The 24,897-nt window shown below is 44.4% G+C and overlaps 1 protein-coding gene across 3 annotated transcripts in view; it reads left to right on the top strand.

The window, feature by feature from the left end:
* The window catches only part of VPS4B (vacuolar protein sorting 4 homolog B), a 50,236-nt gene that overhangs the window by 20,101 nt on the left and 5,238 nt on the right, over nucleotides 1-24,897 (top strand). For all 3 annotated transcript variants that reach the window (XM_053245326.1, XM_053245325.1, XM_053245327.1), the window contains 5 exons: nucleotides 4,083-4,239; nucleotides 5,954-6,102; nucleotides 6,321-6,402; nucleotides 10,220-10,439; nucleotides 15,283-15,420. In XM_053245326.1, the coding sequence (XP_053101301.1) occupies nucleotides 4,083-4,239; nucleotides 5,954-6,102; nucleotides 6,321-6,402; nucleotides 10,220-10,439; nucleotides 15,283-15,420 (746 nt within the window). The remainder of the gene's footprint in view (nucleotides 1-4,082; nucleotides 4,240-5,953; nucleotides 6,103-6,320; nucleotides 6,403-10,219; nucleotides 10,440-15,282; nucleotides 15,421-24,897) is intronic.

The raw sequence follows: 24,897 nt of genomic DNA, 5'->3' as shown, positions 1-24,897 counted from the left end.
CTAAACTTTGATCTCTAATCAGTGTTGTAAGTTTTGCCATTTCTGCATATTCCAAAATCTTTATCAGCCAATCTTCTTTTGAAGGCAATTCATTGGTCTTCCATTTCTGTGCATATAATATTCTAGCCGCCGTAGAAGCATACATAAAAAAAGTTAAATTATTTATAGAAATTGCTCCTTGTGTTGTTCCTAGCAGGAAGGATTCTGGCTTCTTAGGAAATGTCACTTTAAATATCTTCTTCAATTCATTATATATCATGTCCCAATAGGCCTTAGCCCTCCCACAGGTCCACTACATATGAAAAAACCTACCTTCAATATGCCCACACTTCCAACATTTGTTTGAAAACAGAAGCTACCTTCAAGAAATGTGTGTCCAAGGATGGCCATAAGCATCACATGAAGTGGAAGCATGAAGAGGATTCTGTTGCTTCCAAAACACTGAAAGATGTCCTCATCGACCTCATCAATGTCGACACAAAAAAACCACATTTCAGTCTGCCTCTGACTCTTACACCGGCACGACCATTGGCTTCAACATCGACATCAAGCCACGCATCATCGTTGACGCAACCCTGTTGACGTTTGCCAATATCAACACCAGATGCTTTCAGGATACTATCTCCATTGGTTGTCCAAGCTGTCTGCTCACATTCATCCTCCTCTTTGCTGGAGATTGTTGAACTAGCTTCAACAGCCCTGCCATCGACACCAACATTGATACTGATGTTAATCCTGACATTGACATCCTTGACGTCTTATCACATCTGATGTTAGGGTGCTCTCCACTGGCTACACCATAGAATTCCATATGACTCCCCCTTTCCTAGGGATGAACACATCCTGGTAACTCCTACTTTACTAGCAGAAGTTCAGGAACTGTTGTCCAAAGGGGCAATAGAATCTGTTTCACAGAAGGATCAATTGGCAGGGTTCTATTCCAGGTACTTCCAAGTTACCCAAAAGAGATGGAGTCCTCCAGCCAACATTAGACCTACGTTTCCTGAACAAGTTCATCAACACAAGGAAGTATCAAATGCTAAATCTTCAACAGCTGCTTCTGTTCCTAGCGGTGGAAGAATGGCTTGCCACCCTGGACCTCAAAGATGCCTACTTCCATGTGGGGATTCATCCAAGGCATAGTTCACCATGGAGAACTGGGCATATCAATATACAGTCCTCCCATTTGGTCTCCACTGCGCCATGCATCTTCATGAAGTGCGCAGGCATGATCATCTCCCACCTCAGGACAAGGGGCTTGGCAATCTTCCCATAGATGGATGACTGGCTGATCATCTCTCCAGACAAAACGGTACCCGCCAATCACATACAGATGGTGCTCACACTGTTAGAACAGCTGGGCGTCCAGGTGAATTTCAAAATGATCTTCCTGGTCCCTCAAAAATCTCTGAAGTACATAGGCTCTATTCTAGACATGAGTTTGAAATGAGCTTTCCTGCCGGAGGAACAACAGCTCTCAATCCTATATATGATTCATTCTTTCCAGTCCAGTCACATTCAGGAGGCTTATTCCCATCCAACAGCTCTTGGGCCTGATGGCATCTTGCATGGTGACTGTTCATCACACCAGGCTACACATGTGACGCCTCCAGCTATGGCTCCTCTCAAAATTCAGACCCAATATGGACAGCCAGCACCTGCAACTTATACTGTTGCAACCAGTATTGGACTCCTTACTCTGGTGGATTCTGCCAGAGAATTTCACAATGGGCATCCCATTCCATTCTCCTGTCGCCACCCTGAGTCTTATGACAGATGCCTCCCTGAGAGCATGTGGAGCTGATTGTGCAGGACTCCATTGCAGGATATTTGGAACTGCCAACAATTGCACCTCCATATAAACTTCTTAGAACTCATGCCCGTTCTCTTGGCCCTGAAGTCCTTCCTGCCGATACTGAATGGAAAAATGGTCCAAGTCCTACCAGACAACACAACTGCAGTCACATACATAAACAGACAGGGTGGCATGGTCTTCATATCCCTGTGCAACTTATCCATCCAACTCTGGGACTGGTGCATAAACATCACATTTGTCCACTGGCCCTTCACATCAGGGGCACCGACAATACTGTAGTAGACCATCTCAGAAGAAGAAAAAACACCTGTCTTGCCTGAACGAATGGGAGGTCAACCATGACGTGCTTTCCAATCCTTTCCAATGCTGTGGGACTCCCCAAGTGGACCTCTTTGCAACAGGAAGGTACCCCTCCTCCACTCAAAAGTGACACTGGCAAGGGGTCCCTACACGATGCCTTCCAAATTCCCTGGAACACGCAAAGCTACTACCTCTTTCTACCCTTCCCTCTCCTGTCACAAGTTGTAAGCAAAGCCTTACAACAAAAGACAAAATGCATACAACTCACACCATGGTGGCTGAGGCAGCCATGGTTCCCCCTCCTCTTGTGACTGTCTTGGGGCCTCCATCAGCGTGCAGACCTCCTCTCACAGAACAGGACCAAGATCCTCCACCACAACCTACAAATATTGAGAGTGAACTTTTAGACGGGATCTTGCTCCACAAAATGAAAGCTTCCACCAGACGAAACTATTCCTGTAAATGCAAAATATTTGTAAACTATGCTAAATCTAAGGGCTTCGAATTGTGGAAATCGCTTCGCTTGCTTGACCAAACCCAAGCCATTTTGTTAGCTTGATGCTAGAACTGTATGAGCAGAAATGCTTTGCAAGAAGAAAAAAACTGGCACTGCTTTTTCTGAGTGAAGGAAAGCCACTACCTGGTCTTCCAATTTGCCCTTTGTTAAGCATTATGCCTTAGACATTAATCTGAGGCTGGTTTGGGGCAGGCTATTTTAAAGAAAGTTCTCTAACCTCACAGCCTCAGACCCCTAGAAGAGCTCTCTGATCACTCACATTGTGAAGGATACTGGATCACCATTAAGATAAACAGGTTGCTGACTGTAACTTTTGATCTTTTGGTGTTCCCATATCATTCACAATACCCACCCAGCCTCCCCGCTGTTCAAATGTACTTACTTGCCTTACCTTATTTACCTTGCAAAGTCTTTCAAACAGTAGCCATTCAGGAACTGAACTGGGAAGTGCTCTGGGAAGTGCTCTGCCAAAGATACTGAGCACAACAAGGGCGGAGCTTCAGAGCATGTTGAGGAGCTTGGGATCCTTCCGCAGAGACTATTGTGCTGGCGCAAATCCTATATTGTGAATGATACCGGATCATGAAAAGATCAAAAGTTACAGGTAAGCAACCTATTTTTCTTGCAAAGGTATGATTCTGTCTAGAGATGGTGTGTTTACTGACTGAGGAACTAGGACATTCCCTGAAAAACTACTGAATTTAGAAAAGCACACTTTTGGAAGTTTAATCCTCAGTAGCATCGAGCAAACTTCAACCCATTTTATATAATAACTCAAAGGTTTTACTTCTGTAATGTTCTCTTAAGACATTGTCACTGGCATTCCATATCATGTAGTTACAATAAATTGTTTGGTCTCTGTGGATGAAAAAGTGCCAGGGGTAACTTTGTATCAGCATTACTGGGGTTTTCCCATTTGTATTCAAAGATCCCCCTATCCCATTGTCATAAATGTGTCAGTGCCTGCTTACAGGACTTGTCTGATATGTTTGCTCAGAGTTTGCACATATAGCTAAGTGTGCATTTGACTTCATCCACACCTGTTCTGGTGTAATCTTGATGGCCCATCTCACATCCTACTTTCATAAGTTGCCCATTTGATAGCCTTTCTGTCTCCAGGATGTCATGCCATCTCACCCTGCCTCACTTTTGTCCTTTTGCCCCTTTAGGCCTTGCCATATAAATATGAGGATTTGTGGCTCCTTTGGCATAATAATCAGTAGAGCAGAAGACTATGCAATTGGATGTATGAAATATATGAATACCCCTTGAAAACAGTAGTTTTCATTTCATGAAATATATTGGGGGTTTAAAAAGGGAGAGAAAACAAGGGTCTTCTAAATATCACAGATGATTATTAGCTGCGGTTTTTCTTTTGTATCATACTCTATACCAACTGAGCAGGCAATTCCACAAACATTTCTTTCTTTTAAAATGTTACTTTTTTAGGGAAGAGAACCCCTTGGAGAGGGATCCTTCTATTTGGACCCCCAGGAACAGGAAAATCCTACTTGGCAAAAGCTGTTGCAACAGAAGCTAATAATTCTACATTCTTCTCTGTATCTTCTTCTGACCTTGTCTCAAAATGGTTGGGGGAGAGTGAAAAGTAAGCTATTTTTCAAATGGTGAAAGCTTCAGACTCCTTTTTTGGATCCTAAACCCTATAATCCTCAATAGCTGTGTCAATCCAGTGTAAAGAGCTCAGGGCTGTTCTAATGTTCCACTCACTCTTGCTTCAGAATCAAGGAGCACTCTAGTTGGAATTTTATAACAAGTGTTTTTCCTACACTAGATAAAGTAGACTCTTGCCTATAAAAGCTCATGCGACAATAAATATATATCTAAAACTGTGAGTTTGCTGCAACAAATGAACACTACTACTCTTCAGCAATCTGACAGGTGCAGAACTTTGTGCTTAACTCCCCAAATAAATAAATAAATTAAATAATACACTTTCTTAAGAGTTGAGTGTTAGAAAGCTCCCTGACATTTTTGGAGGGCTAGGCTCAAGGGCAATGCATAGGGTTGGGGAAATATATAGATGAGATCAATATGAAAATTAGGTTGTGTAAAAAAGGACTGAGAGCTCTGGAAGTCTCACCTTGGACTCTGATTTGTGACAGGGGTGTATGGAACCAGTTTGATTCGAGCCGGACTGCTCCCCCCAAAAGGGGGCCAGTCTGAGTTCGAACCGAACTGGATCCAGTTCAGATCAAACTGGTTTTCAAGTGGCTATGCTTGTAAAGAGGAATCAGTAAGGATTCCAAGCAAAGGAGATTCCGAACTCTAAAAAAGGGTTGAAAGGGTAGGGGGCGAGTGAGAGGGCACTTTAATGGTGGCAGTGGTGGCTCCTCTAGGCCCTGCTGGTGCTCCCCCCCCCCCAGTCCAGCAGCAGGGGCCAATTCTGGCTTCCGGGCATGTTTGCGTGGTCATGCAAACGGCCTCCACACATGCTCAGAGGTGGTAAGGTGCCCTCTTGCCCAGCCCCCTGCCCATCCTTTCAACTCTTTTTTAGAGTTGGGAATTCCCTTTGCTTGTAAAGGGGAATCCTTACCGGATTCCCCCTTTACATGCATAGTTGGCCAAACCGGGCCATACTGGTTCAGCTGAAAGAACCGAACCACTGGCCAGTTCTAACGAACTGGTTTGTGGACCAGTGCTTCAGTTCGAATTTTAACCAAACTGCCCAGAACAGTTCCATGCACACCTAGTTTCTGAACGCTTATATTTGCTAGCTGGCACTTCTTGGTGCTGTTGTTCTTGGCACCAGTTATGCCAAAATGTGGTTCAGGAAACGTAGTGCATCTTTGTGTTGCTCTGATGTGGGGAGAGAATAACAAGACTGCTGTGAGAATAGAATAAGAAGGAACAAAGGCAGAAGTGGGTGTCGGAGACAGTCAAGGATGAAGGAAGCAACACTAGTAACCATGTTTCAGAACTTCCAGAAAATTATCTCCTGGCTACTTCATCTTGTAAACATAACATCTACTTTGCAGTATGCCACCCATAAGTTTGATGTTGCTGCATAATATATCTGCCAAGAATCTTGTCCTTCAGTTATATAATCTTATTTCAAATATTCTTAGAACTCTAATTGCTATTTGTGTTCTGATGACCAAAAACTAGTAACTATAAATTGATAGGTCAGCTGTATGAAGCAATTTGATGGAAGTAAAGCAAAAATAAGTTAACTTTAAAGGATTTGGTATCTGATCACATAGAAGCTAGTAGCTAGAAAACTTATTTAATTGTAGGGGAAGTGCCATATTGTTGCAAGTTCTTTCCTCCTGTAAGATACTGTAATTCATATTGTTCCACAGGCTAGTGAAGAATCTGTTCCAGCTTGCCAGAGAAAATAAGCCTTCGATTATTTTCATTGATGAAATAGATTCTTTGTGTGGTTCCAGAAGTGAAAATGAAAGTGAGGCTGCCAGACGGATTAAAACAGAGTTTTTAGTTCAGATGCAAGGTAAGATTTATTGGCTTTCCAGGATTAAAGTAAATATTATAGTTTACCTTTTGAGTTGTCATACATGGGACCGCCCAGAACCATCTGTGGAGTTAGAAGATTAGTGATATTAAAATAGCTTATTGAGCACCTTATTGTACTTTCTGCATATTGTACTTTGTTAGAGCCCAAATATTACATGTTGAAGACACTGACTAAATTTACTTGTTCTGCTTCAGGAGTTGGAGTCGACAATGATGGGATTTTGGTTCTGGGAGCTACAAACATACCTTGGGTACTAGATTCTGCCATTAGAAGAAGGTAATGCCTAATAACTTCACTACAGTCCTATAGCCCAATCCCAGATATGGGCATATCGCTTTCATAATTACATCTCCGCCATCTGTACTGTGCCACATCTTGATCAGCAGACTTTGTCCTAGGCGCTAGTATGGTAGCATCAGTGAGCTCTACTTGCATCAATTTCAAAACATGGTGGGTAGCACAAGGCTACATTTTCTTGTATTCTAGAAAGGACTGGACAGTTTTGTTTTACTTGGCAAGCACAACATACTGTTACGTTTGCATTACTGTACAGTTCTGTGAGGCTGAGATTCCAAAATGCTATTCTTTATAAATAAAAGCCCTGTTCAAACATTATAAAACCACTGGTGCTGTACCAGTACTGAAGAGTTTGCAGATTCTGCTCATAAAGAATTTGCAAATTCTGCTAATTACAAGATCTGCAAGTATCTCATTGCGAGTATCTCATTTTTAAATTAATCAAATCACAAGAAAAACATTGTTAGACTGCATTCTAAATGTTTCTTGATTGGACAAGCAATTCTTTTATCAGTGTTTTGACAAGCTTTTTTTCAATGACCTTTAATGCGCAACTGAAAGTTAAAAGTTTAAAAACACTCAAAAGTTTAAAAACTTAAAAACTAAACCACAGATGTAGCAAAATAACAAATGTTTCAATGTAAGACAGGATTAGTTGATTGCCTTCAGTTCTTTAGTGGAATCATGGTGTGGAGCAGGGGTGTAGCAAGGTTGGAGTGGGCCCAGAGACAAGATTTTAAAATGGGCCCCCCTCACTGAAGTAAATATCACACACACACACACACACACACACAATGTGCCACAGTACAACATCTTAAATTATTTTTTAAAAGGTTTTGTAAACTGTGGACGATGCAAGTCATTTAATGGTACCAGAGACATGCTGTTTTGGTAGCTCCAGGTCTTAACACTCACATCAGTTTCGGAGAATGAATACAACTGAAGGAAGCCTGGGCGGGTGTGCAGCTGGGGGAGTCAGTCATGTGACTTGCCTCTAGGCCCCCCCCCCAAGGCAGGGGGCCCCCAGACAACTGTCTCCCCTTGCCCTATTATAGTTACGCCCCTGGTGTGGAGTTGTATTTAAGAACAAGACTCAGCCATCTTTATATAGCACTGAGGATGATGTCTTACATTGAAACGTTTGCTATTTTGCTACATCTGTGGTTTAGTGTTAAAGTTTTTAAACTTTTGAATGTTTTTAAACGTTTAAACTTTTAACTTTCAATTGTGCATTAAAGAAGTTCATTGAAAAAAGCTTTGAAGTATGGAATGTGGAAATGCCCTTATACCATCTTATTCACAGTGTTTTTGACGTGTTACTACTGTTAGTGGAGAGAGTAAGACAAATCATGTTGAAGTGGTGCTGAATGGAATATTGTAACATTTTATAACTCAAAACATGAGAAATGTCCTGATCCTTTGTGGGGGTACTACAGGATTCCAAGTAGAGAGATCAAATTGTCAGAAACTTTAAAGCCATGGGAAAATTTGGTGGTTTTTTAATTAAGTCTTAGTGGGTTTGGGGGGGTGGGGGGCAGGATACATGCAAAAATGTCCCTATTTTCCCATTCAGGCGAATGGGGAAATACGGACTTGTTGGCTGGTATGCTTTTTATCATACGTAAGCTTTCTCTTTTTGCTTAGAGTATGAAATGTGGTATGTATAACCTAGCACATAAAATTATACTGTTCAGTACTGTGTATTTATGCAGTTTAAAAATGTGAATTCCTTAGTTCTATTCAAACAGCTGCAGTGGTTTTTTTTTTCCTGCCTTCAGTCACGAGCAAGCAAAAGGGAATTAAGTACCGTAATTTTCACAGAAACACCACTGGCATAAAAGCCGCAGTAAGGAAAAAAGGCTGAAAAATTGCAGAAACGTTGCATTGCTGTAAACGCCGCAGCTAAACCAATTAAATACGGCCTAAAGGGAGGATAACTCTGTTGCTTGGGGGGGGCTCTCCACAGCGTGGAGCCTCTCATTGGTCAGAGGGCCCTGCTGTGCTGCCGCCACGCTGCCACCTCAGTGTGGAAGGCTGGGCCAGCTCGTTAGCTGCTGCTGCCCCCTTCCACTTCCCCCAGCTTGTTCCTCTTCCACCCCTCCTCCACCATGGCCTGCAGTGAGTCACCTTAAAATGGACTCTTTGATCCTCCTTGCTCCCCTTCAACCCTTCCTCCTCCTCCTCCATGCCCTGTGGCGTCACCTTAAAACAGACTGCTGAGCCCAGCCTCCCGAAGCGTCCTTGTTGCGCCCCATTGTTGGCCTCCACAGCCACTGCCTCCGCTTCCTCAGCAGCCTCCATCGCCTCCATTTGTGCATAAACGCCACATTGGCATAAATGGTGCAGGCGGTGGAAAAACAACTTTTTAAAACGTACCCGCTGCGGTGTTTCTACTGGAAATTACAGTTTATTTTATTTTATTTATTATTTTTATTTTGTTTATTATTATTTTTTATTTTTATTTTATTTTTATTTTAATACTGCCCAAAACTCATGTCTCTGGGTAGTTCACAACAGATAAAAACAACATTAAAACATTAGTTAAAAACAAAAACAAGAAACTTAAAACACTGCAATTTAAATTTTTTTAATAACAATGCTCTAAAACAACATTAAAAACAATCAAAACAGTATCAGTTAAAAGCCTGGGTGAACAGATGTGTCTTTAACGACCTTTTAAAAGCTGTCAGAGATGGGGAGGCTCTTATTTCACTAGGGAGCACATTCCAAAGCCTCGGGGCATCAACGGAGAAGGCCCGTCCCTGAGTAGCCACCAGACAAGCCAGTGGCAAATGCAGACGGACCTCTCCTGATGATCTCAATGGGCGGTGGGGTTCATAACGAAGAAGACGTTCTCTTAAATACCCAGGACCCAAGCTGTTTAGGGTTTTATAGGTTATAACTAACAGCTTGTATTTTGCCTGGAAACATATCGGCAGCCAGTGTAACTCCTTCAATACGGGAGTAATATGGTATCTCCTAGATGACCCAGAGTCTAGTCTGGCTGCCGCATTCTGAACCAACTGTAGTTTCCGGACTACGTACAAGGGCAGCCGCACATAGAGCGCGTTACAGTAATCTAGTCTGGAGGTTACCAGCAGATGTACCACTGTTTTGAGGTCATCTATCTCAAGAAATGGACGCAGCTGGCATATCAGCCGGAGCTGATAGAAGGCAACTCTGGCCACTGCCTCAACTTGGGACACCAGGAAGAGACTTGGATCCAGAAACACCCCCAAACTGCATACCTGTTCCTTCTGGGGAAGTGTGACCCCATCCAGAACAGGCAACTCAAAATCGTCTCTAGAGTTTTGACCCTGCACAATGAGTACCTCCATCTTATCTGGATTCAGTCTGTTTGTTATCCCTCTTCCAGCCCATTACCAACTCCAGGCAGGCATTTAGGGAGGTTATGCCCTCTCCCGATGATGCTGACATGGAGAAATAAATTTGGGTGTCATCAGCATACTGGTAACACTCTGCACCAAATCTCCTGATAATCTCTCCCAGCGGTTTCATGTAGATGTTAAACATCAGAGACTTGATTTAGGACTTGAATGCTAGTATTAGATTCTAAATCCCCTGCAATGCTTGGCTGGGTATCTTTCCAAATTGGATAGTGGTGGTAATTCACATTTTTTTCATTTCATAACTAGGTTTTCAAAAACTGCAGTATAAAGAGGGCTTCCTTTTCTAGTGAGCTGAGTTAGAAAAACAAATTTTGAATTTGTATAAAATCCTTTATTGTAGATATATAAATGCCAAAGTTTGTATGTGTTTTGTTTCTTTTAATGAGATTTGAGAAGCGCATCTACATTCCCTTACCTGAAGACCATGCAAGAACTGCAATGTTTAAGCTTCATCTTGGGACTACTCCACACAGCTTGACTGAAACAGATTTTCGAGAACTTGGAAAACGAACTGATGGCTACTCTGGTGCTGATATAAGCATAATCGTACGAGATGCCCTAATGCAGCCTGTTAGGAAAGTTCAATCAGCTACACACTTCAAAAAAGTGAGTAACTGGTCCTTCCAATCTCGTCTCTTCCCCTGCCCCCAGCCCAGGTCATTCCTGATGAGGTTTGTGTAGTCCTTTTGAAATAACTTAATTGTAGCTAAGCAGTGTTGCAGTGTGGATTTATCTGCCATAGACTGCACAATCCCTGAAAGTTTCACACTTTCAGCACAATACTTAGAACAATCTGTCTCGTGCCACACTTTGCATGGCTGCCATTTTTGTTTGGTATACTGTATTTCAGTATATCAAACTGAAATTTTTTTGGTCTACTGTATTTCAGATCTCTCCGTCTGTAAATACTTAGAACCATAAACTGCACAAATCCTGTATGTCTCATACTTAGTAGTGTGCACGGATCGGTTCGGAGGCCATTCCACTGGCCTCCGAACCGATCCGGACAAGGGGTGGTTTTGGTTCGGGAGGGTTGGGGTGGGGGGTTCCATTAAGGGCGGGGGGGGGGCTTTACTCACCCCTCCCGTGCTTTGCAAGTTTGGTGCCATAATTATTTTTAAAAATGCGCCGCAGAATTTCTGGTTGCTCGCCGCTCCTTCTTGACTTCAAAATCGGGCGGCAGGATACTTCCCTGCCGCCCCTGAAGCCCCCTCAAGCCATTTGAGCTCTTGAAATCTCGCCCGGACCGAGTGCCAAAGCGCTCGGGCGGGCGGCGGGGAGATGTCTGTCCGTCCGCCCGCCCCCTTCCCTGCCTTCTGCGAAGTGCAGGGAGCCTTCTGCGCGCGCGTGCGCAGAAGCAGGGAGCCTTCTGCGCACGCGCGCGCAGAAGGCTCCCTGCACTTCGCAGAAGGCAGGGAAGGGGGCGGGCGGACGGACAGACATCTCCCCGCCGCCCGCCCGAGCGCTTTGGCACTCGGTCCGGGCGAGATTTCAAGAGCTCAAATGGCTTGAGGGGGCTTCAGGGGCGGCAGGGAAGTATCCTGCCGCCCGATTTTGAAGTCAAGAAGGAGCGGCGAGCAACCAGAAATTCTGCGGCGCATTTTTAAAAATAATTATGGCACCAAACTTGCAAAGCGCGGGAGGGGTGAGTAAAGCCCCCCCCCGCCCTTAATGGAACCCCCCACCCCAGTGCCGAGCCGCAGGTCCGCGGTCCGGTGCACACCCCTACTCATACTTCTATCATAAAGCACAGTTGCTTCATTTTTATGCTGAAATGTGGCCCACTAATCCCTATCTCAGATGTATAAATAAACGATACAGCCACAACTTTTTTTGCCCACTAGGCATCCCCAGTTCTACTTAATGTATAGGTACAAAAACAGGTTTGGATCAAAAAGTGGGTGTAATAGCTTGGACTACTTCATGGTTGGAGAAGAAAAATATTTGTTGGAAGGACTCTTTCTCCCCCTGCCCGCCCCAAGAAGAAAACCTGGCTTACTTTACTATGCAGAGCCATATGGCGTGCAGCTGCTGCTTATATGGAGTGTTCAAGTAGGTGACCAGCCATAGGTTTCAGTTCCTGTGCAGTACTGTGGATTAGGAAAGAATGTGACTTAAGGTCAAAATATGGAACTAAAAAACGCACCTGAGATCTACTGAAGAAGAAAAAGTTACAGGTGAGTTACCTTGGCAGAACTTTCAGAAGTTCCTGTGCAAGTACATATATTCCTACTTGCCAAGAGATAAGTCCGCCAGTGATGAGCAGTAACCCCTGTCTTTGTTTCTGTTTGGGATTAGCTGCATTCGTCTAGTTCTCTACAAAACGGGTTGTCCTTGGCAGTTCAAGTGTATGCCCGGAATTTCTCCATTGTACAAATTTAGCAAGAAACATAGGGTGTACTCATGGGATCCAAGTGGTTGTAATATTAAATTAATACTAGCTGACCCGGCACAGAGCATCTGTGCCCCTAGTTCTCTATGTCCCCACCCCATCCCCGCGCAACTGATCTGGCTCCCTGCCCTGTCTCCATTTCGTCTCCATCCCTTCAGTCAGTAAGCTCTCCCCCCACGTCCCTTCAGTCAGTTCGTTCTCCCCACCCACCCCTTCAGCCAGTTCATTCTTGCCCCCCATGCTGCTGCTTGCTCGGCCATCCTCCTCACAAGGAGGTGAGTGGTTGGAGCTGACATGTGCTCTCCTGACAGCTTGCATCGCCACCACCGTCTCCTCCTCAACCTCCTTCCCTCGGCAGGCTGGCTCAGAGAGAGGCTCCCCCTGCTGTGCTCTGCCCTGCCGGGAAATCTCACGAGAGCTGCCATGCATGAGATTAGCGTCGGATATGTCTTAAGAGAATTATATATAGAGAGAGACCTCCCATCTGTCATTAAGAATAAGTTCCACTTGCTGCCATTCTGGCCAAACAGTTTAGCACATGTGCCTCCAAAAGTCCAAAGTGCTACTCAGAAAGGCTCACTAGAATAATACATATGCGGCCCATCCTCTTTAATATGGTTTTAACTCTGTTCTGAGCTGGGGAACAACTAGGAATGTTGGCTTCGACCCATGGACTCTTACATCTAAGTTTTGCCACATTCTCTGTGGCACCTGACTACCAATGTTCTAGACATACCCAAAGAAAAAAAAATCTGACTTATTAACTTCTCTGTTTCATGTCAACAAATAAGCATTCCAGCCTTTCTGGGAAGCTTTGAAAGTGTTTCGAGTTGGCTCTGCCGAAGTGGAGAAAGACTAGACACAAATCCAATTGATTACAACACAGCACATTTTAAGATCTATGCTCTGGTAATATGGATGGTGAAGAAGCAGTTATCTTCTGCCTGTATTGCTTCTGGAAGTTCACATCCAGTGGAGTTGGCTAGGTTTGTGAGAGGGCTAGTACTTGTCCCCTCCTCCGTGAAGTTGAATTTGGAACCTTCAGTCACCCTCTGTGACATTTTTTACTTTTTACAGATAAAATCTCTTGTATTCAGGCCAAACTGGATTTCACACTTATTGCAGAGTCTACTAGGAAGGTGTCCAGCAACTCCTCTTATGGGATCAAATTGGATCACATTCAGTTTGTGACTCCTGAAGATGTGGACAAAGTACTTTAGACTGCACTTATTGCAGAGTCTACTAGGAAGGTGTCCAGCAACTCCTCTTATGGGATCAAATTGGATCACATTCAGTTTGTGACTCCTGAAGATGTGGACAAAGTACTTTAGACTGCACTTATTGCAGAGTCTACTAGGAAGGTGTCCAGCAACTCCTCTTATGGGATCAAATTGGATCACATTCAGTTTGTGACTCCTGAAGATGTGGACAAAGTACTTTAGACTGTGCATCCTACCACCTATTCTCTTGATCCTTACCTAACTTGGCTCATTTCATCTGCCAATAGTACTATCAGAGAGGGTCTGGTGCATGTTATAAATGCTTCTCTGAGGGAGGGCAGGATGCCTCCTTGCCTTAAGGAGGTTTTTATTAGACCTAACTTGAAGAAACCTGCACTGGATCCCTCAGAATTAGACAACCTGACTCCAATATTCCATGGTTGGGCAAGGTGACTGAGAGGATGGTGGCCTCTCAGCTCCAGGCAGCTTTGGAGGAAACAGATTACTTAGACCAATTTCAAACTGGCTTTCAGGCAGCTATGGGATTGAGACTGCCTTGGTCAGGCTGATGGATGATCTCCACTTGGGTATTGACAAAGGGCATGTGACTCTATTGATCCTTTTGGATCTCAGTGCATTTCAGTACCATTGACCATTCTGGGTCACCTGTGGGAAATGGGATTGGGTCGCACTGTTTTAAAGTAGTTCCATTCCTACCTCTCTAGCAGATTCCAGGTGGTGTCTCTTGGAGACTGTTGCTCTGCAAAGCAGGAGTTAATTTACGGAGTTCCACAAGGCTCCATACTGTCTCCAATGCTTTTTAACACCTACATGACTAGGAGATATCACCAGGAGATTTGGTGCAGGGTATTATCGATATGTGGGTAACATGCAAATCTATTTCTCCATAGGTAAGAAAGTACAGGTAAAATCACGATTGTTGTAGGTTATTCATTACTGTGTTATATTTCTGTCTGGTCGATGACTGTAATAAAGATTCCATTCCATATTTCTCCATACCAACTTCATCAGATAATGGCATAACTTCCCTAAAACCTCCTTGGGATTGTTTTAATGAAAGGCAGTAAATAAAATGTCTGCCTGGGGGCAGTAATGAGCTCAATCAAGGATAACATACTGAGGCTGAATCCAAGATAGTTTAGATCTGCCTGTTCTGGATGGTGTTACACTCCCTGAGAAAGAACAAGTATGTAATTTGGGAGTGCTCCTGGATCCAAAGTTCTCTCTGGACTCCCAGGTTGAGGCAGTGGCTGGGGTGTTTTTTATCAACTTTGGCTGATACATCAGCTGAGCCCATTTCTGGAGGTAAATGACCTTTAAATAGTGGTACATATGCTGGTAACCTCCAGGCTTGACTACTGCAATGACAGCGCTGGTGGGGGTAACTTGGTGGGGGGTGGGGTAAGGACCCTCCCTGCTCCTTAAAGGTAACCCCCCCCTCATCATCGCTGAACGCCGGACCTTGCACATCCCTTGTGGCTACTTGGGGCTGGGCCTTCTCTGTGGCTGACCCAGGGCTCTGGAATGCACTCCCAGTTAAAATCAGTTTCTCTCCATCTCTGGCTCTTTTTTAAAATACCCATAAGATGCACCTTTTTCCTAAAGCTTTTAATTACTTTTAGTTTTATATCATAATTGTTAATCATTTTATCCTGTTTTTATATTTGTTTTTTAACTTAAGTACACTGCCTAGGAATGCACATGTCAGGTGGTATAGAAATATGATAAATAAACAGATATTACTTTTACCATTTATCATGTTGGTCTGTACCTCTGAATGATTTTGCTCCTGAAACTCATTGTCTTTCTTTTTAAGGTGACTGGACCATCATTGACTGATCCTAATGTTATAGTAGATATGCTTACTCCATGCTCTCCAGGAGAACCCAATGCTATTGAAATGACGTGGATGGATGTGCCAGGGGATAAACTACTGGAAGCTGTTGTTTCCATGGTCAGTCTTTGTTTTGCTATAATGTTTTGACCTCAAGCTTTTGTGTCAGTGTTGGAATAAGGCTCATAGGATCATAATGAAAGCGGCGTCCTATTTTCCAGTGAAAAAGTCCATGCCTGGTAAATCCTGATGGATTATAGCAGTGGCATGCCACTTCGCCAAGTCATTGCTCTCAAGAGGCTTGTATCACTTCTCTTGTGCCAGTTCTCCCCACAGAATCTGAGCTCATCCCTGCATGTCTTAGAAGGCATTTCTATCTTATCCTTACCTCATATAAGGATTTTGCTGTACTGCATAACAGCATGCGCTGCTTGAAAATAATACAGGCTGTGGCATTCTTATAGAATGTAATTTATTTATATGCTGGATTTAATAATTGCATAAAATATCTATTAACGTGTTCGCAACAAAAGAGCAGAAGCATGACTCGCATACTAATGCTCTCATCTTCTTGCTGGGTCAGTATACTTGTTTGCCTTTTTGGATAAACCATCTCAGCGAGTTTTAGGATTTGATGAAGTTCAGGCTTACACTGCTTAGCCATATCTCCACTCACCTGGTTTTGTCGAAATTCTTTGCAGATAAGTAGCTTGCTAGACCCACTGCTCAAACTGTGCTATGGCACATAGATTACTTATAGATAGCTGTGTGTGTTAAGTAGAGCTGCATATGCAAGTCTGTCCTAAACCTTTCTACCCCAGCACATTTATGCTTTGGTTACCCTTCAGAAGAGTGGTGTTAAAGGGGAGGTTTTATTAATTCCTCACTGCCCTTCATAAAATGCTCATGAAATGTTCTTTTTTCACTCAGTAGAACTTGTATATAATGTAAAGTAGGTAATCCTCTATAATAAAACCCTTGGTGTCCGTCCGGGGACGGACACCAAGCGTGTGTCCGTGCCTCCCTGGCCTGTTTTGCGCATGCGCTCCGCGCATGCGCAGAACAGAGCAAGGGAGACACGACCACCGGCAGCCAGTTGCCATCTTGGGCGGCGAGAAGCGGCCGCCCCGAAGAAGCCGGGTGAGCGGCGCCGGGGGACACTGGCCGCCGCCTTGGCCAGAGGACACGCCGCGGCGACAAGGGACAGGCCCCGGGCAGCGGAGGGCCCAGCCGGAGCCGCGGGCGGCGGCGGTGGGCCTGCTGGAGTGGCGGTGGGTGGCGGGCCCGCCGGAACCCTGGGTGGCCGGCCCGGCCAGAGACACGGGCCGCGGTGGGTGGCGGGAGGGGGAATGGCGGCGGAGGTCCAGACCGGCCCAGGGAGACGGAGGCCGGGACCGGGGGCCGAGCGAAGGCCGAAGAAAACGAAAAGTAAACATGCTGCCGCCGCTGCTGCTGCCAAAGTCCCACCCTCCCTCCCTCCCAACTTCCGAAACCACCTTACCCCGGCCCGTGACAGTTGAGAAAAGAAAGACCTAAATTGAAGAGGGAAAGAGGAGCTCGCAAGCAGTGCTCCTCCCTCTGCAAAGGCTCTGCCCGAACTGGCGCTTGGGGCCGAAAGGACGCAAGAGGCGTCCTTTCCACCCCAAGCGCCAGTTCGGAAAGAGGCTTTGCAGAGGGAGGAGCACTGCTTGCAAGCTCCTCTCTCCCTCTTCAATTTAGGTCTTTCTTTTCTCAACTGTCACGGGCCGGGGTAAGGTGGTTTCGGAAGTTGGGAGGGAGGGAGGGTGGGACTTCGGCGGCAACGGCGGCGTCAGTATTTAAAAAAAAAAAACAGTAAAGGGGAGAGGAAAAGGCTAGCGCCCGTTATTATAACGGGCTTCAAAATACTAGTTGCATATAAAACACGTGCTCCTTTTGATACTCAGCCACTACTACAAAAGGTATTGCCTCTCACATCTGTTGCTGTTTTAAAGCTTGCAGAGACTGGAGATGGTTTATGCAAACTGGCAAACAAATATATTGACTGAGGGAGAAGGAAATGAAAGCATTAGTACGAGAGTCATGTTTGGGCTTCTGCTTCCTTATATTGTTACAAAAAATGTTATTAGATATTGTATGTAATAATAAAATCCAGTCAGCAGATCTATACCATTCAGTTATATTAATTCTCACCCCATCCCACCCCTGGCAAGTCTGTAGTAGAGAAGCAGTACCCAGAATCCACTAAGATGGTTGACTTCCCAATCATATTACCTTCAGTTTGCTGTGTGTAGGAGGAAGGGAAGGGGAGATACAATTGTGGGTTATCCATTTGTATAAAACAAAGTTGAAAGAGCTTGCACCCAAATCATATTCTTGCCTAAGGCTGAGATACGAAAAGCTATTACACTAGGCATGCCCAAAGGCAGGGCATCCCCACTGAAATTTCTGCCTTTTATCCCCTTTAAACACAAATTCCCCTTTAACACCCAAAGTGCCATTAATTTCAGAAGTAATTTGCTTTGTAGCACGAGCTCAAAGTTCTGTTAAGAACTGGTTGGGGTTTTTTTTCTCACAATCCAGAACTCCCTTGCTTAGGAATAAGCTCCACTAAGCATAGAACTGGATTAAGGAATGTTTAAACAAACATTATTCCAACTCCACAAGTAGTAAAAATACAGGTGAAACTCGGAAAATTAGAATATCGTGCAAAAGTCCATTAATTTCAGTAATGCAAATTAAAAGGTGAAACTGATATATGAGACAGACGCATTACATGCAAAGCGAGATAAGTCAAGCCTTAATTTGTTATAATTGTGATGATCATGGCGTACAGCTCATGAAAACCCCAAATCCACAATCCCAGAAAATTAGAATATTACATGGAACCAAGAAGACAAGGATTGTAGAATAGAACAATATCGGACCTCTGAAAAGTATACAGTGTACTGTGCTTGATTGGCCAGCAAACTCGCCTGACCTGACCCCATAGAGAATCTATGGGGCATTGCCAAGAGAAGGATGAGAGACATGAGACCAAACAATGCAGAAGAGCTGAAGGCCGCTAATGAAGCATCCTGGTCTTCCATAATACCTCATCAGTGCCACAGGCTGATGGCATCCATGCCACGCCGCATTGAGGCAGTAATTGCTGCAAAAGGGGCCCAAACCAAGTACTGAATACATATGCATGCTTATACTTTTCAGAGGTCCGATATTGTTCTATTCTACAATCCTTGTCTTCTTGGTTCCATGTAATATTCTAATTTTCTGAGATTGTGGATTTGGGGTTTTCATGAGCTGTACACCATGATCATCACAATTATAACAAATTAAGGCTTGACTTATCTCGCTTTGCATGTAATGCGTCTGTCTCATATATCAGTTTCACCTTTTAATTTGCATTACTGAAATTAATGAACTTTTGCACGATATTCTAATTTTCCGAGTTTCACCTGTACAGCTTTATGCAACTCAAAAAGCTTCAACCATTTATTTTTGAGAGAACCGTTCATCCAGTACATTAGCTGGAACTCTTAGCTGCAACAGTTTGTAACAGAGTTCCTCTTAACTGATTCCATAGCAGCAACATGCAACAAAAATTGAGCTCCCAGATTTATAAGATGTCAGACTACAATGTGATAACCCCACCTTATTGTCTGTCATGGCCAATAATATGCCTTTCTCAAGAGGGTCAATTATTACTGAATAATGATTGTTTCAGAAGTGCATCGCTTCATTGCATCACATGTCATTAGACTCTGGGATTGCACAATATGTGTCTTGCTAAGCCTAGCTGGTTTCTGGTAGGGATGTGCACAAAACTGGCTTGGCCTGTTTGGTTCAAATTCAAACCAGCTTCGAACCAGGGTGAGTAGGTTTGGCTTTGGTTTTACTCAAACCCCCACCCCCCGGTTTAGTTCGAATTCGAGCCCAATTCGAACCAGTTCTAAAAGGTTCTACATGGGGTATAATGGTGACTCGAACTGGCCCATTACTCCCTATGTAGAGCACCTAGTGGCACAGAACTGGGGTGGGTGGTAGGCACCCAGGGTTGCCAACCAACCACCGTACCCCAAAGCAATCAGACACTTCTGTGATTATCGATGAATTTTTGAAGATTTTTCTCATTTTTATATTCCTCCCATAGGGAATAATGGGGATTTGAGGCAGCCCCATTCCTCCCCTTTGGGGGGTGCCAGGGCATCCCAAAGTGGGTCTGGGGGCACAGCAGGTCTGGCCTCAACTCCCCCCAGGCAGCCCCAAGTTTGTAGGATTTATTGGGGGGTTTTTTATAAAAAGAATTTTTCCTCTTCATTGCAATGCATAGGAGGAGTATCTCCATTCTTAAGTAGAACTGTGTGTGACTTTAATTACTGTGAACTCTGAGATATAGGCTCATGTCTATAGTTTGAAGAGATGTTAGATTTGTATCACTGTGTAGTATAGTTCTAACATGATTATTACTTATTGTCCTGACTAGAGTTCTAGTTTAAGCTTTTAATGTATATTTGAGGCCTAGATACTGCTAGATACCATAAACCCCAATCCTGTGTTCCAACTTACTATTTTGCCATACGCTTTCAGCTAAATTGTCAGAAAAATTCTGTGCACTATGAATACTTCTAATGGTGTTTCTACTTGGTTATATCAGCATACTTACAGACTGAAGTTAAAATACTGGTACTGAATTTAAATATGAGCAAGGGCTTGAAAATTGTGGTTGTTGTTAGTTTTATTTTAATAATTATATAATTAAATGCTTTAAATAATTATTATGTTATTTTATTTATTTATTTATTTATTTGCACGGTCAGACAGGTGTTATTGACTGGTTTGTTTTATCCAGACATTGAGTCCTTCCCAAGGACCTGGGATGGCTGAATTTTATTATCAGTGTTGTTGCTGCTGTTATAGATATCGTCGCAGAATGTAGGCTGTTCCCAGTAAAGTTGCTTTTTGTAATTGGCTGATGGTGATTTCTGTGGCCCCTATGGTGTTGAGTTGCTCTTCAAGTTGTTTTGGAATTGCACCTAGGGCACCAATTACCACTGGGATTATTTTGGTCTTCTTCTGCCACAGCCTTTCAATTTCAATCTGTAGATCTTTGTATTTTGTGATTTTTTTCTATTTTTCTTCTATTCTGCTATACCCTGGTATTGCTATGTCGATTATTTTGACTTGTTTTTCTTTCTTCTCGACTACAGTTATATCTGGTGTATTGTGTGGCAGATGTTTGTCTGTTTGTAGTCGAAAGTCCCATAATATTTTTGCATCTTCATTTTCTACCACTTTTTCAGTTTTATGGTCCCACCAATGTTTGGCTACAGGTAGCTTGTATTTTTTGCAGATGTTCCAGTGTATCATCCCTGCTACCTTGTCATGCCTTTGTTTGTAGTCAGTCTGTGCGATCTTGTTACAACAGCTGATTAGGTGGTCCACTGTTTCATCTGTTTCTTTACAAAGGTGGCACTTGCTGTTTGTTGTTGTTTTGTATTATTATTATTATTATTAGTTGTTGTTGTTGTTCAATTTCTATACCACCCTTCCAAAAATGGCTCAGGGTGGTCTACACAGAGAAATAATAAATAAATAAGATGGATCCCTGTCCCCAAAGGGCTCACAATTTAAAAAGAAACAGGATAGACACCAGCAACAGTCACTGAATGTACTGTGTCGGGGGTGAATAGGGCAACTTACTTTCCCCCTGCTAAATAAAGGCTTAGTTGCAAAGTTGCCCAAGTGCTAGAGTATTGGGTACCTGGATCAGCACTGCTACTGTTCATTGTTCTGCCCACCTGCTGTGTTGCTTACTAAGGCTGGAAGGAGATCTCTTGAACTCCAAATGGTGGATGTTGCTTCTGCATTTGTATCCATTAATACGTTTCTATAAACCTGCCTTTTGTTGATTGCAAAATCTTCTGAGTGGGGTAAGCGCACTCTACATCTACATAAAATCACATATAGTGCAATCCTGTGCGTGTCTACTCACAAATAAGTTCCATTGAATGGCTAAGACTCAGCTGTGACCCAGGAGGTTGCTATTTCAAATGTCCCCTCAATTGTGAGCTCACTAGGCAAGCCACTCTAGCCACCTTCAGGAATTTTTTTAAAACTAGGGGCCCTGTACATGCAGACAGCATCCCAGAGAGTGTACTTGGAAGCCCCATCCATGTTATGACATGCTCTGAAACCCCACCCCACCCACTCCTCATGTGTAAAGAGCTCTCCCTATGATGCATAATGCTGGGACACCCCAGCATGGGAAGAATCTCTCCACAAACACAGCATTCTTCTCTGCAGACAAATGCAAGTAAAGTGTCCCCAGTTTTTACAAAGTGCCTGGACAGGGTTCATGACAAAAAAGGCTCTCTTAAGTACCCGGGACCTAAGCCATTAAGGGCTTTATAGGTAACAAGTGAATTTCGGCCCGTTGAATAACGGGCGCTAGTAACAGCGCTCCTGGCCCCCCGCAGCCATTTCCCCTCCCTCCGCTGACCGGCTGCCCGCCCTCCCAGCTGCTTTGTGATCCAGCCCCCCCCACCAACGTTTAAGGGCCAAATCGGCCCAGGCACTTGCCCCCGCGGCTTCCTCCACCGACCGATCACCCGACCTCCCAGCTGCCAAGACCTCCACAGCCCTGGACCACGTCCTTCGCTTGATCGCATTATCTATTTACAGAAGGAGAGAGGAGCTCGCATGCAGAGCTCCTCTCTCTTTAAAGTCTCTTCCCAAACTGGCGCTTTGGGCGCAAAGGACGCCTATTGCGTCCTTTGCGTCCATAGCGCCAGTTAGGGAAGAGGCTTTAAAGAGAGAGGAGCTCTGCATGCGAGCTCTTCTCTCCTTCTGTAAATAGATAATGCGATCAAGCGAAGGACGTGGACCGGGGCTATGGGTAAGGAGGTCTCGGCAGCTGGGAGGGCGGGCAGTTGGCGGCGGAAGCCGCGGGGGTAAGTGGCTGGGCTGATCTGGCCCTTAATCGAGGGGGGGGGGGTTGGATCAAAAAACAGCTGGGAGGGTGGGCGGGGCCGCGGGGGCAGATACATGGGCCGATTTGGCCCTTAATCTTTGCCAACATGGCCGCCCGTGTCTGGGCGGCCGTATCTTTTTCGGCAGTTCTGAGCATGCGCGGAGCGCATGCTCAGAACTGCCAAAAAAGACATGGGCAGCACGGGCGCACACTCTAGGGAATTATTATAGAGGATAATCAGTACTTTGTATTTTGTTTGGAAACATATCGGCAGCCAGTGCAGTTCTTTTAGAATCGGTGTTATGTGGTCCTTTCATGTTGTCCCAGAGACCAATCTGTCTGCCACATTCTAAACCAGTTGTAGTTTCTGAACTATGTACAAAGGCAGCCCCATGTAGAGTGCATTACAGTAGTCAAGCCTAGAGGTTACCAGCATATGTACCACCGTTTTAAGGTCACTAGTCTCCAGAAATGGAAGTAGCTGGCATATCAGCTGAAGCTGATAAAAAGCACTCCTGGCCACAGCCTCAACCTGAGAAACCAGGCAGAGTTGGGGATCCAAGAGCACTCCCAGACAATGAACCTGATCTTTTAGGGGCAGTGTAACCCCATCCAGAACAGGCAGATCTAAACCATCTCTCGAATCCCGACCTCCTACAGACAGTACCTCTGTCTTGTTTGGATTCAACTTCAACCTGTTATCCCTCATCCAGCCCAATATCATCCCAGGCAGGCACTTACAGGGGTCGTGCCATTTCATGATGAAGTTGGTATGGAGAAATAGATCTGGGTGTCGTCAGCTTATTGATAGCACTCCATACCAAACTTCCTGACGATCTCTCCCAGCGGTTTCATGTAGATGTTAAAAAGCATTGTAGACTGTATGAAGTCCTGTAGAACACCACACTTCAGCTCTCGTTTTTCAGAGCAAAAGTCTCCAAGTGACACCATCTGGAATCTGCCAGAGAGGTAGGAACTGTAAAACAATGCCACCCTGTCCCACCTCCTTCAAGCAACCTGGCAAGATACCATGGTCAATGGTACCAAAAGCCGCCAAGAGATACAAAAAGATCAGCAGAGTCACACTCCCTCTGTCGATCACCAAGTGGAGATCATCTATCAGGCTGACCAAGGCAGTCTCAACCCCATAGTCCACCTGAAAGCCAGTCTGGAAAGGATCTAAATATTCTGTGTCATCCAAAACTGCCTGGAGCTGAGAAGCAACCACTCACTTAATCACCTTGCCCAGAGTTCTCTGATTAGAGACAGATCTGTAATTGGCTAACTCAGAGGGATCAAACGCAGGTTTCTTCGAATAAGGTCTAATAATAGCCTCTTTAAGACGAGGCATCCTGCCCTCCCTCAGAGAAGCATTTATGACATTTACCAGACCCTCTCTGATAATATGACTGCCAGATGAAACTGAAAGTGATCCAATTCAATCCTACAAGAGGGATTGCTGGGCACCTCCATGATAGACTCTGCAGTAACTGTGGAGTCTAGTTCAGCACAAATACAAGATATTTTATCTGCAAAAAGCTTGTTAAAAACATCACAGCGAGTGACAGATGGTTTCAAATTCATGGTGGAGGGGGCATGAACTAGTCCCCTCACAACCCTAGACAGCTCAGCTGGACTTAAATTCACAGAAGCAATGCGGGCAGAGAAGAACCGCTTCTTTGCTGCCCATACTGCCAGAGCATCGATCCTCAAATGAACTCTGTATTGCAATCTATCTGATTCGAACCTAGTCTTCCTCCACTTGTGCTCTAGTTGTCTACTGCTCTAAGTTCATTATTCCATATTTGCACCAAAGCATTGGCAGAATCACTAGCAGAGCTAGTTTGAACCCCTTCCAAGGCTTCTTGGAATCCTGTTGGATCCAATAACCTGCTCGGGCGGACCAACCTAATGGGTCCTTCACCCCTATAGAGGTGAGCTTTGGCTGCAAGTCTTAACCAACAACAATGGGGAAATAACTGGGGTCCCCACCTACGGGACACCACCCTCATCAGAGCAAAAGACCTAATCAAACATGTGACTTGCATCATGCATCGGTCCAGAGACTACTTGGGATAGGCCCATAGTCATCATGGCCACTATGAACTCCAGAGCCGCTCCTGACAACCCAGTCCCAAAATGGACACTGAAGTCCCCCACCACCAGCAACCTGGTCCACTCCAATGCCAATTCAGCAACCAGATCTGTCAGCTCAGTTAGGGACTCCGCTGGACAGTGGGGTGATTGGCATACCAACAGAACTCCCAATCTATCCTTGGTTCCTAGACATAGGAACATAGTAGCCTTAGTAGTAGTACCCTGTTTCCCCGAAAGTAAGACCTACCCCAAAATTAAGACCTAGCAGTAATTTCTGATGTACCACTAATTGCCCTAGTGCATTTTGGGGGGCTAAAATTAATATAAGACACTGTCTTATTTTTGGGGAAACACGGTATGTCCTAAAATCTATTTAGTATTTAAGAAACAAGAAGTCAGTTTCCCAGTTGCTCCTAACACCATTATAAACACTGTCACATGCAGAGATCGAGTGTAGATTCTATTATTTCACAAATCAATTCACTTCCTAAGCGGAATATAAAATATTCCCCAGTGAGGTTTGTGTCCCTAAATCACTTGTATATGAAGAA

Source organism: Hemicordylus capensis, chromosome 4, assembly GCF_027244095.1.
Source record: "Hemicordylus capensis ecotype Gifberg chromosome 4, rHemCap1.1.pri, whole genome shotgun sequence".
Lineage (NCBI taxonomy): Eukaryota > Metazoa > Chordata > Lepidosauria > Squamata > Cordylidae > Hemicordylus > Hemicordylus capensis.
The sequence above is the reverse complement of the archived record's forward strand: the minus strand, read 5'-3'. Positions and strand labels throughout refer to the sequence as shown.